This window comes from Opisthocomus hoazin, chromosome 8 (assembly GCF_030867145.1).
Source record: "Opisthocomus hoazin isolate bOpiHoa1 chromosome 8, bOpiHoa1.hap1, whole genome shotgun sequence".
In the NCBI taxonomy this organism is placed as follows: domain Eukaryota; kingdom Metazoa; phylum Chordata; class Aves; order Opisthocomiformes; family Opisthocomidae; genus Opisthocomus; species Opisthocomus hoazin.
In genome coordinates, this window is record NC_134421.1 from 45,597,413 (window position 1) to 45,610,661 (window position 13,249).

General features: G+C 45.2%; 1 protein-coding gene across 1 annotated transcript; it reads left to right on the plus strand.

Moving 5' to 3' along the window:
• The first annotated feature begins 3,147 nt into the window (after positions 1-3,147).
• CAV2 (caveolin 2) lies at positions 3,148-12,173 on the plus strand. Its single transcript, XM_075429224.1, has 3 exons — positions 3,148-3,362; positions 3,455-3,642; positions 10,641-12,173. Exons 1-3 carry the CDS (start codon positions 3,213-3,215, stop codon positions 10,789-10,791), a joined length of 489 nt encoding a protein of 162 aa, XP_075285339.1. The 5' UTR covers positions 3,148-3,212; the 3' UTR covers positions 10,792-12,173.
• The last annotated feature ends 1,076 nt before the right edge of the window (positions 12,174-13,249 follow it).

Consider the following 13,249-nt stretch of genomic DNA (forward strand, 5'->3'; position numbering starts at 1 on the left):
CATCTTCTCAATCCTTCTCCAAACCAGTTCTTAAAACTCCCTTTCCAATTATGTGTATGAAAAGACAGTACTAAAACTGCTGAGCCCTCCACAGCCTTGCTTGTTCCCTGGGATGCCTCATCTATACGTACACACCCCTGGGCCTACACTTTTGAATACAAGCTTTTTGACAGACTACTCGTTGTTCAACGTTTGTGCACTCTGTACCGCAAAAAGTTCTGAGAGACTATTCTAATACAAAAAAGATGTAATAATGAACAATTTCACCCTTCCACTGCAAAATGCATAGTGCTTAGAAAATGGAGATACATTATAGCTTTTCAATAGCTGATGGTACCTTCAAACAGAAGTTTAGCACCATAAAGAACTACACCTGGGCCAAAGTGTGGAACCACACACACGTACACGTGCATTTCGTGTCACACGATGTAATTCTCTGACTGTTATCTACACAGAGATTTTTTAAAAATATCTGTCCAAAGGATGCTGCAGAACATTTGGAGAAGATTTCCACCCTGTTTGCGGTCATTGCTCTCTACTCTTGCTTTTGTCCTTCAAACTGTTCTGCTCAGCCATGCTGGCAGAAAGCTGAGCCCGGCAGCCCTGGGGCAGGAAACTGGAAAAATCCCCCTTACTGAACATTGTACATACCTCCTTGTCTTCTGTACATTTGTCAGAAAAGTCAGAGATCAGAGCTTGACACTGGTCAGGCTTTGCCATCCACCTCACTTGATAATTCATACACAAATCACTTCCAAAATAACCACCAGAATTATTGAAAACAGCATGTTTTAAGGGGTTCTTAAATGACATCCCAAGTCATATGCAGCCTTGAGCTTTTATTGCTTTTAAACAGGCTTTACATTAAAAATATCATTGTTTCAGAAGAAATCGCATCACAGCTTTATTTCAAATCCTCAGAGATTACAAAGGAAAACTTCATTTTCCATGGTGCTGTCTTGACAGACATCAACGTTTACCAGCTGTTACAATAATAGATTTCAAAAAAACAGATGGACATGAACAAAAAAGTGCTATTTGCTTTTCATAAAGGGGGGTGATACTGCAAGACCACTCTCCAGTGGCAGACTGTGATCCGGGCGCTCCTGCAAGGAGAACCACCCCCTGGCTTTTAGCAAAGCTGGAGCTGAGCAAGAGGAGCTACGGACTCGCTGCTCCAGCTGGTCGGTAGCACGAGATGCAGCAGGAGTGGTGGGGAAATGGGTAGAGCTGTTCACAAGCAGCTCCCCGGTTGTGCACATGCACCCCCATCCATGGCTCTAGTGAGGGGGAAGGTGGAAAGTAGTTGATATAAACCAGTACAGTCCGACTTTAGCAGCCAAGGGGCTAGTTTGGGATCCTCTGCTGGTTGCTCCTACCTTGCTGATCGGCAGCACCAAACCCAATTTCTGTGCCTGACCCAGGCAGCCACCAGAAACCTGCTGAATGCTTTTGGGTTGCACACAGCTCCCTACATCTATAGGCTAAAAAATAACAGTTGCTGGGGAGAAGCACCCTGAAGGGTGGGTCTGAACCTCAAGTCTGTCAATCGGCCTTTTTATTCCTCCCACTCACGGAACAGAGAGGAATCGAGGGGGCAGAAACGCAGCTCTTAAGCATGTCTTGAATCATCACGCTGTTTCTCTGCTTGCATTCGAACCTGTTGTAAACTTGTGTTTGCAGGCTTTTATACTTCACGAGCCACAGCTGCGTTGCTGGATCCAGACCATTTACGTGACACCATTATCACTAAACTCATCAGCGCGGGAGAAAAAAGCGTCCACACGAGTTACACACCGACGCGAAGCTTTTCTGCAGAAGTTATCCGGTCAAGAACAATGCGATACGGTCCAGAGCATTGTATTAGGTGATTTCCTACCCAAACCTTGCACGGTTATTTTTATATCACTTTCCTGTGAGCTTTTCAAAGCTTGAAGCTAACCTTAATTTAATGCGCTAGTGAAAATTCATAAAGTTACCAGTACCACCTTCCTTCTAATTTAAGAAGCCTGGATCATTGATTAGTAATATCACTTCTCTTTCTGAGACTGACAGGTGATCGCGGCTATTGAGTGCAGCAAGAATGTACTCTGGCACCTCATGAGCTCATGCTGCATATCAATACTATCAAATACTTTTAGCAGTCGTTCTAGTAATTTGCTCACTTCCGTATAGATCATTCTGGGCTCCACAGTTCAAGAAGGATGAGAAGCTACTGGAGAGAGTGCAGCAGCGGGCCACGAGGATGATGAGGGGCCTGGAGTATCTCTCCTATGAGGAAAGGCTGAGGGAGCTGGGCTTGTTTAGCCTGGAGAAGGCTGAGAGGGGACCTTATAAATGCTTATAAATATCTTAAGTGTGGGTGTCAGTAGGATGGGGCCAAACTCTTTTCAGTAGTGCCCAGCGACAGGACAAGGGGCAATGGACACAAACTGAAGCTCCGTCTGAACATGAGGAAGAACTTCTTCACTCTGAGGGTGACGGAGCACTGGAACAGGCTGTCCAGGGAGGCTGTGGAGTCTCCTTCTCTGGAGATATTCAAGACCCCACTGGACAAGGTCCTCTACAACCTACTATAGGTGACCCTGCTTCGGCAGGAGGGTTGGACTAGATGACCCACAGAGGTCCCTTCCAACCCTGAACATTCTGCGATTCTGTGATTCTCAGGCTTAAAACATGTTATCAAATAAGAGAGGAAATAATGTGTATGGACTGAAGCTGAAACCCAAGGGGGGTGAGTTAACTGCCTGCAATGATGTATGCAGCTATTTTATTGCGGCAACAATTAGGCGGTTCGGGGAGCACGAGCCCAGGAAGCCACGCTGGAGCGCGGCCTCGGACACAGCGGCCTCGGCTGCCTTCCCCCGGCTGCCGCCCGCCGCGGTGCCGCGGACGCCGGTAGCCGCGCCGGCCACGCCCGAAGAGGGGGGGGAGCAGCCGGCCGGGGATTTCACGCGAACGGGGCAGGCCGACACGTCCCGGGCGGCTGCGGGGGGCCCGGCCGCAAGCCCCGACCCGCACGGCGGCCAGCCCCGCGGCGGCCACCCGAGGCCCGACGGCCCGCATCCCCCGCTCCCTGCTCCTGGCCCCGGCGGCGCGGCCCGCGGGGCGTGTCCCGGGCGGCCCCGCTCCGCCCCAGCCCGGCGGCGGACGGGGCAGGGCCGAGCCGGGCCGGGCCGGGCCGGGAGCGGCGGAGCGGCGGGGGCAGCGCCATGGGGCTGGAGAGGGAGAAGGCCGACACCCGCATCTTCATGGACGACGACAGCTTCCCGCGGGGCGGCGGCCCCGCGCTGCCAGAGGCGGAGAAGGGCGCGGAGGACGAGCGGGACCGCGACCCCCGCGGCCTGAATGCCCACCTCCAGGTGCGCGGGGGCCGCGGGGCGGGCGGGGACGGGAGGGAGGGTGATGTGCGCTCCCAGCCCCCGCGTAACGCCGGAGCCGCTTCTCCTTCCAGCTGGGGTTCGAGGACGTGATCGCGGAGCCCGAGCTGACCCACTCCTGCGACAGAGTCTGGGTCTGCAGCCACGCTCTCTTCGAGCTCAGCAAGTACCTGATCTACAAGCTGCTGACGCTGGCCCTGGCCGTGCCGCTGGCCCTGGCTGCGGGCGTCGCCTTCGCGGCCCTCAGCTGCCTGCACGTCTGGTGAGTGAGCGGGGCCGGGCGCTGGGGGGCCGGGCCCTGGGTGGGCAGCGGGGCCGGGCGCTGGGGGTGCCGGGCGCTGGGGGGGCAGCGGGGCCGGGCGCTGGGGGTGCCGGGCGCTGGCGGGGCCGAGCGCTGGGGGTCAGCCCGCCGCCTCCGCGGGGGGCAGCGGGGAGAACAGCGCTCTCCGCCATTCGGCCCCCGCCTGGCTGCTGCCCGCGGGCTGCGGGAGCTCCCCGCGGCAGAGAGCCCGTTTCACCCTCTGCCTGGCACCTGCCGCAGCGCTGGCTGCTTGGCGGAGCGATGGCGGTTGCCGGTGTTCCCTGTACCGGTCGTTACGTCGTTACAGCGTGTGTATTTGGAATGAAGGATGACACCTGATGCCTTCTCAGTAGCGTTACCTCTTCCTTTTTTGCCCTCGCAGACTTCCACCTCAGCAAGGAACCCCCGCTGAGCTCGGGACGGCTGCTTCTGGCCATGGCCCAGGTTCGCAGGCAGATACAGTAGCCCTCCAAGTCACAGCAAACTTGGTGTACTTGAAACAGAATATACAGGCAAAACACTAGGGAAGAGTGCCTGGAGACCAGAAAGGCAGATGGTGGTGGAGAAGTCAGGGAGGCAGGGAAAAGAATGAGCTTGAGGAAAGAGCTGAGAATCCAGCAGGCTGCAGAGGAGGGGGTGAATATGGATTATCAACATCGTTCCTGCAGACCAGGATTTTCTGTATGCATGGGTTTTGAGCAGTCTCATTTGACTTGGATGACACTGCAATCATGAAGAAGTTGTTAGGGGAAAAAAAATACAATCCAGAAACTAAGGGACAATCTCAAAGCAATAGGAATACATTGGTTGTCTGAACCTGTGGCTGCAACCTTTTGGGTGCAGATTTCAGTTTTCAAAAGTGGAATGGAGGTTTGGGTTGATGACCTTGTCAGGAGCCGCTTCAAAAAATGATTCACTTGATTTTTGGAGCATAAAGTTTGCATAATATGTAAAGGAGCTGCAGTGTAGTTTAGAACTGCTCACCTGCTACTCCCTGAATTACAATGAACATTGTATAGCGTGCCCAGACTTTCAGGTCTGTCAGCTGTCGCTGTGCTGTACTGTACCACGTTACTGGGAGAGGTTTTGGTGGCCGTATAGATTTCCAGCAGTGGAATATCTGTGGAAGAACTCATTGATGCTAAACTTATTAAGACTCTAACAAGTTTTCATGCTTCGGGATAATCTTGTATCTGGATTTCACAGCTTGGGTACATAGACATGAGTTTTGCTGAACCAGGACTCAGAGGTCAGTTGCTATTTATGCAGGTAGTCCCCAGTGACTCTCCCAGGAACTGTGGGTTCTCAGTACATCTGAAATAGGACTGTTTGAATGTGGCACTTCGTTTGAAAAGTTTCCCTTGACTTTCTGTAAACACACTTGCTTCCCCAACAACTAATTTTCTTTCCCTACATTCATGGTCACTATGGAAGCCATCTTTCATTTTGATCTTCCTTGCACCTGGGATGGGTGTGAAAGAATCATGTAACTCAGTAGCGCTGTCTGCACCCCCTTGGACCCCATCCACTGCTACCATCCAAAGCAGCACTGTCTCATCTTCCCACAGCTACAAGCTGGATTTGTTTCAGCACAAAGGTGGAACACACTGAGACCAAGTTGGCTTCTCTGCAGCTCTCCATGTTCCAGGTTTCTTGGGAATAAGGAGGTCAAAGTTTCTGCATTTGGGAGGGTACCGCAGGAGCAGTGCAGGTGTAGGGACCCTAAACCCATGGTCCGGGCTCCCGTGTAGCCCCATTGGGTCTGAAAAAAAATAGCAACTCCTTGTTTTGTGGGTGAGAGGAAGGGAATTCCACTGTAGCTCTGTCTTCAGCTGTTGAAACGTCATGGGAAAACCCTGGGCACACCCTCCCCCATGGCTGCCTGCGGGAGGACTTACCAGAGCTTCTGTGCCTCACCTTCGCCATCCAAACCAGTGCGAAGACGATGTTGATCTGTCACAGGGGAGCCTTTCCCGAGGCTAAATTTGAACATGTTTCAACAGCTTTTGGAAGTGCTCAGGCACAAAGCTCTGTTGATTGTCACACCTGTTATTGCACTTTTGTCAGCATGCTAAAAATCCACAAAAGTCTGGCTCGGCATTCCTCATGCGTCCAGGACACCTCATGAGTTGTACCCCTCGTGCTTGATAGTCTTTTACCAGCAAAAAGCTTGCTACAGAAGGAAGCAAAAATGTGAGACTTTGTGGAAAGCAAAAAGAAAGCTGAGTAAGAAATATGTAATAGTACGCTTTCATTTTCCTTTTTACTTATAAAGATGGAGCATATTCTGTTCCTGTTCTCAAGGTGGCTGCTTGAGCCAGAATCCAGTTTTACACTACCTAGTAAAATATAGTGATGAGCTGAAACTGTGCCAGAGAACAGGCTGGTGACCTACATGCAAGCCAGTTCAAGGAAGGCAACTTCTCCACATTTCTTCTCCTTTTTGATGGCTGTCATTCTCACCACAGACTATACGTGGCAGAATTTGTCAGACTGAGTTTTAATGTCTTTCTGTGAATATTAGCAAGCTTTTAAACGTGTCCTTAGATTGAGGTTGTTAAGGTAATTGATTTTTTAACATGAGCAGAACACTGCTGTTTTTCCAGGTAGCACATGCAAAATCATGATATTTATTATAGGTCAGGGACTGATTCTTTTTCCCGAGCCACATGTTTGCCAGCTCTTGGAAATTACCACTTGAATCTCATATATGCATTGTTGTAGTCTTGTCTGAATAGCATTCCGGTATGTTAGATATTTATGGTGAGAATCAGTGGTTCATTTGAGGATCCCTAGCTGGAGTCTTGGATCTGAGATGGGCTCTAAAGCACAAGGACTTGGCCAGTTTTATGCTCGTGTCATCAGCTGGAGCAGTAGGTACTCAGAGCTCCTCTTGGCTTGAGCTTCCATTCACAGTGCTAAGGTGTAGCCAGGGACTTACATGCAGAGAAGTGGACATGGATCACCTCTTACCTCTTTCTCCACACCTCCATTTACATAACTTATTGCTACCATACTCAACCCCAAAACCACCTCCCTGTTGGCTGTCTGAAATCAAATTACAGTACAGCTATGCTACGAGGACCCACATGATGATCTGGTGTTGCCTTGATGCCTCTTTATTCATGTCAGTGTATATCCCTGGGCTTCTGACGAGGAAGTAGGTGGATGTAGTCTTGCTTTGTTTTCAGCTGTATCTTTTCCAGTCTAGCCAGGTGCTGGGGTATATAATATTTGAGTTTAATGCACTTCATACACTATGTATGGGTCCCGGAAGGTTTTGGTGGTTATCTCTTGCCTCACTCATAAATATGCCAAGCGTTAAATGGGACTCAGCAAGAAGCTCTGCAATTGCTAGGTAGTATTTAGCCGTCTGTTCACAATGCTTGCTTGTATTGTAGAGACATGCAAGACTTTTAATTCAAAATCATGGTGTAGTACATGTGCATACTTGGACTTAGGCAATTTAACCACTGAATGGTATGTAGCATTTGAAAAATAGAACCAAGACATGTCTGAGGTTCCATTTTGAAAAACTTTTCAGGAGAAGATGCAATTCTTCACTTTGAAGCAGGAATCTGAATTAATATGGAAGGACTGCTCCAGCCACCTTGCCCAACTCTGTGAAAAGTTGAGCTGCTTTGAGCTGAAAATGCCCTTATCAGTGGGAATTAAATTGTGCTTTGCCATTTCCAGGAGGTGTTTGGTTCTCGACAATGCTCACTCAGGCATTAGCAGAAAAAAAATAACGAGAGCAAAAGCGAGAAACGTTAACAGGTTACATATTACATGACTTTGTAACTGCCATACTGTGAAAAGAAAGAAGAGAAACTAAGATAGGATGGAAAAAATGGGGTAATTTGCTCTGTTCAGTTCAGCAGTTCCCACAAGAGGTGATTCCTTCTACTTAGTGAAAGGATGGGTATTTTATGATATATATACGTAGCAAGATTCAATGAGAGGTTGTGTAGGTAGTTGAAATACCTTGGCCACGCGTCAGCTTAGATGCCAAATTCAACAGAGCTTTGATTTTCTTTGCAGTGCTGTGCCATGTGGTAACACTAGTAGTACCGATGTTGCGGTAAATGTTGATGTCCTCGGGATATACCGACTTTACTTCCACTGTTAAACGTTACTCAAGCAAGCAGTTACCATCTCTGTGACTAGAAGTGCAGACTGCAGTAAACCCACAGCCCTGGGAGTAAAGGATGTGTATGTTAATCTTTATTTGACAGATCACGAAAACAAATACATAGCTTCTAATGGCGCTTGGCGGTTTGTTTTTCAAGTGTGCCTGGCCACTCCACGAAGGCACATTGCACCCTCTGATGATTTGGAAATGCTGCACAGTAGGATAACATGACCTATCCAGACCAGGATGCCTACTTACATACATGTAGATACATATGTAGAGACACTCTCATTTTTTAAAAGTTAGAAAATGCATTTTACTGCTCTCTTGGGTGTAAAGGACTTTCTTCTCTGAGGAAAGGTGTTTGAGTAATCGTTGTCCAAGTAGACTGACTTTTCTTTTAAAATTGAAAGTCATTTACATTAATAAGGTTTGGTGCTAGCATGTTTCACATATCCTCCTACACAGCCTACATTGTTTTTTACGTACATCTACCATAAAATTGGATAGCAGGTGTGAAAAGATTATAAAACATTACCAAAACTTTTTGATATTTATTGTATGTAACATTATCAAAAGAGGCTGAGTTCTGGTACTGTGTGAATGATGTCTACAACAGTTGCAAGTAGTACGATCACTGCTTTTCCATCCTTCCTTAATGATGTCCTGGTGATTCACTACATCTTTCTGTGAAACTTCTGCATGGTGTGGTATTTGTTTAGTTTCTATTTTGTGTGATCCTGTCAACAGAGGGTCCAATAGAAACATCGGCTTTTCTGCTTCTCTGCAATTCAGTTAGATTTTTTAAAAAATGCAGGCCAAATTAATTTTAGATGGCAGCAAAGGAGCAGTGACATAGCCTTTATAAACTAGCTGAAATGGAAAAGGGGTGAAGTCAACACAAGCTGAGTAGCGATTTCTGGTGTTTTCCCTGTGTTGCTTGGAGAAATACCAGGTTTTTTCCCTTTGCATTGCTGATGTTTATCAACTGTATTCTAACACGTGAAGCCCAAATTTTATTCTCTAGAAATTATCTATTCTATATGCAGTGATACTGTAGGTGGTTATAAAACCACCTACTGAGTTGTTTAAACCTAGATACACATTATTCCAGTAACGCTCACAGTTCTATATGGTGTGTATATTACTAGCTGTTTCAGCAGAGACAAAAAAAGAGAAGGTTTTAGAAAAACTATTCTTGTTTAAATCCATCTGGGTTAGCTTAGAGTGCAGCATAGACATACTAGTATATAGCTTGCATTGTGTGATAAAAGCTGAGAATCTGGTTAGACAAACACTGAAAATAATTGATTTTGACTCTTTGCATTTGTAAGCTTCAACTTTTTTTCCAATGTACAGTGTTTTTTCCTACTTTGTCATTCTGAGCAGTACTGATTGGAAATACACAACATTTACATGTTTTTCAGACTTATGATGAAATAGTAAATTAAATATTTCCTGTGATTCCAACCAAAGTTGATGAGAGTTCTGCAATGGAATTACGTGGATGCTAGACTGGGATCTTAAATTCTGAGTGCAACAGCAAACTAGAACAGAGTTTATTATCTTTATCAAGAGAATCTATAGCTTATTCTACCTAATTTGGGAAATAAATGTGTTATAGATGACACAGAGATTTTTTAAAACCTTGCTCTAGTACCACTTCAGTATTATATAAATTAGTTATACATTTAATTTGTCTGCATCCAAATAAGAACATCCAGCTTAGTGAAATCACCAGGAGGTTTGGCCAGTAAATGATTAAAACGAGAGAATAACTTAAAATAGCATATCCCCTGACCCTCGGGAGCTGCCCATATATGTACTTCTGGCTCGCCTCCGTTGTTGGCATCCTTGGCTTAAGCCACCGCTAGTGACATTGCTTTGAAGATGGGACATATGGAGAGCATCTCCAGATGGTTACTAGTGCTCAGGAGATGAAAGCACAGTACTTTCAAATATGCACCCTGAGTGATTAAAAAGATCTTTTCCCCTGGCTGGGAGTTTTGACCTCATTCTAGCTTAGTTTCTGACCCACAGATTAAAACCTTTACAGTGTCAGCAAGATCCCGTTTTTCTGGGGTTCGGCATGTGTCTGTACTCTAGTAATCCAGTGTAACTGGATATTGCTTTACTGTTTCTTTTTTATTGTAGCAACTTGTAGCAGCGATGTGAGATGGGTAGAATGGCGATGTGCATGTGTGCCTGTGCATTTGTGCGTGTGAGAGAGAGAGGGGTAAAAGAAACACCCAAGGAGACAGCAGAGCAAGAACAGATCGTCAAGAGCACCGTTCCCAGTCGATCAAACTGGGGAACGTGGTGTTTCTGTCAAGCCCTGAAGACCCACACTCAAGTATGCCCACAGCGCAGAAGAGTCCTTAGCAGATGACTCTGCTCCTCAGCCACAGTGGGGTGGCATCAAGGTTGCAGCAGATCACGTACACCAGCCCTTCCAGCAGCGGGGAGAGAACAGCAGAAGTTCACCTCTGTAAAAGGCACGTCCAAATGTTAGCTCAGCATTGCCAAGTTAGAAGAAGCAGAGACATGATGAAAAGAAAGCTGGCGTCTCCTGTCCCCTGTGTTGCACACAAATGGTAGTGGCCAGAGGGAGGACCGCATGCATCGTGGTGCTTCTGTATGTGCGGGTGTGAGGCTGTGAGCGAACGACATTGATGGAGAATGAGTGCAGGCATGTAAAATCGGCTTGTTTAGCGATTTCAAGTTACAAAATCACTTACTCTTTCAGAAGATCTCACGCTTAGTTTTGTTTATCCTGATTTCTCCGTGCCGTGGCAGCAGCAATCTTGAAATCTTCTTTCTTTTGCAGGATTGTGGTGCCTTTCGTGAAAACCTGTCTCATGGTCTTGCCTTCAGTGCGAACTGTATGGAAGAGCCTGACTGATGTTTTCGTCGTGCCATTCTTTCAGAGCGTAGGCCGATGCTTTGCCATGGTTAATATACGCCTGGACCAAGAGTAAACGTCAGGGATGCGACACTGCTGTAATCGTAGCTGGTGTTACACGTCTTTGCTAACTTAACATACAAGCACTTACCATTCATTCCAAACTGTTAAATTACAATGGCTGGTTTAGTGGGAACACGTTATTTTTTCTAAAACTCAGTTGTTTTCAGGGAGATCAGTTTAAGAGTAAGTAGGCGGTTTTCATAGCGCACTATTTTAACAACAGTGCGTACGCAGAGTATGTTGGCAACACTTTATTTTAATGGTACGTCGATTGCTAGATTGCAGGAGAATTCCCATGGAGGTTTAACAGCCACCGCAGTGATAATGATTGGCGTTATTGCTATAAATGTTTAAATAGGCTGTGATACCTTAGGTGAAACTGATCTCTGGGGTTTCCCATTGACTTTACTGTGAGTCCACCAGGGATCATTTTTGGCCCTCGCTATGCAAAATGATCAACTCAGTTCTTTATTGTCAGGAGTTAAAATGAGCGTGACTCACTGCGTAAGCATTCAGAGAAAGGAACTGTTGTGCAATTGTCCTGTATTGGGGAGGAAAAGCTCCCTGGAAGTTTATCCCTTAAAATAAGGTGTTAGCTAATGCTTTGGAACATCAGCTAATCTGTATATTTTATTTAATGAGAGGTTAACTTTCCTGTATATTTTGTACCTTTGTAAATGGCTTCTGATTCGTTTTCTTTGAAGCATTGTTTCTATAGTATTTGAATTCTAACGAACTTACTAGGCAGCAAGAGTGAGATTGCAAAAAATTACTTCAGGTAACTAAAATGTCAGTTTCTAAATTATGTAGATTTTTAATTGTTGCCGTGCAATTATGGTATATTCATTATATGTGGTTGCGTGTAAAAGCAAAGATTATAAGTGTTTTCATACAAGACTATGCAAGAGTTGGAAATATCTGTTTGTGAGAAGTGTTTTTTATTAAAAATGGGGTGTAGTAAATGCAACCCTGTCTATTTGTATTATCTGTGTGACCATTGTGATATTTAAAATGACAGACACTATGCTGGCACTTTAACTAGGTAGCAAGCTCCTATAGAAGGCAAGTGAGTGTAATTAGTATCCTTGTCTAATTCTCCTCACCTCTTGCCTTGACTCTCCATGTTGCTTATTTGCTGCTTTAAAGCCTAACCCATTAAAAAGCCCTTCTTCCTTCTGCACCTAAGACGGCTTTATAAACCAGAATAACAGAATGTATGCAGAGGTACCTTAAAATTACATTAGCCTTCTGATGGGCTTATGCTGCTGTTTTCTTTGAATACAGATGATAAGTTGCAATTGTAAAATGTTTGTATGATTTAGAACGTTATTTTCTGAAATGATATTACAGATTTATTATTGAACAAGAGATATATAATAAAATAGTAAACCATCAGCTTTTTCCTATTTTCAACTTCATTTTTTTCAGGTTTTTCAACTTTTTAAAAAGCTCTTAAAATGCCGAACAGCATAGAATACTATGCAGTTCTTCCAAAAATGTGGGAGAGGGAAAAGAAATGGATGAGCATCAATACGGTTCCACTATCATCAACTGCATTGAACTTATTTATAGCAGAAAATGATGTATCTCTGTGTGATTAAGCCCATACAGAAGGAATGCTTTCTCTGCAGCAGGTCTCTTGGTGTGAACTTTTGGCTACATTCAAAAAAATGCTTAATTCTTTTTATGGGCACATGCTTTATTTACAGATGAGCTGCCGAATTTTCCTTTTCTTGCTTATTGGCCTACAGAAGCTAGCTGACACTGTATATTCTTTGTACATTGAGAACATCTTTGTACGTTAAAAATACTTTTAGCATTTGTGCCATTTATAGAGGGATTCATACGGCTTTTCAAAACTGGATCTTAATGATCAGTGCCCATCGAAACTTCTCTGGAGTTTTTTTCTTCTGCAAGAAGTTAGCTCACTGTTCAGGTGTGCTCTTCAAGATACCTTTCTTATGTTAAAAGTGGAAATAACTCTTTTGAAAATAAAAATTGGTCAGGCTAGGTTTGAGTTCTTTTGAGAGTTATTTTGTTTTACAATGTCTGAGGATTTTTACAAAGATAATTCCATGGAAAAATATCCCCTTGATGAATTAATTAAAAAAAAAAAAACATCAATTAGTATTAGTCCTTGTGTCTGAAAGGAGCCTTATAAAAGCCTAAGATTTGAGGGAACTCAGGTCTGGATCCAAACTTTGAGAATGAGGCCATTCCCTGGAGAAAAAGGTGTCATTTTCAGTCATGCACTCCTGGATACATGCATTCTTAAACAGCTTAGTGAAGTCATCTGGCTCTAGGTACCACAGGCAATCAAGTAGAATGGTTTGGTTGGTTCTTATTTTGATTTATGCTTGTCATTAATTAGTCCTTTTCACCATTTCTCTAGCTGTTACAAGACTCACGTGAGCTTGTAGTTAAGTAATTAAAGCTGTTAGCTGCTTACATACTTTACAGCAGCATCTTTC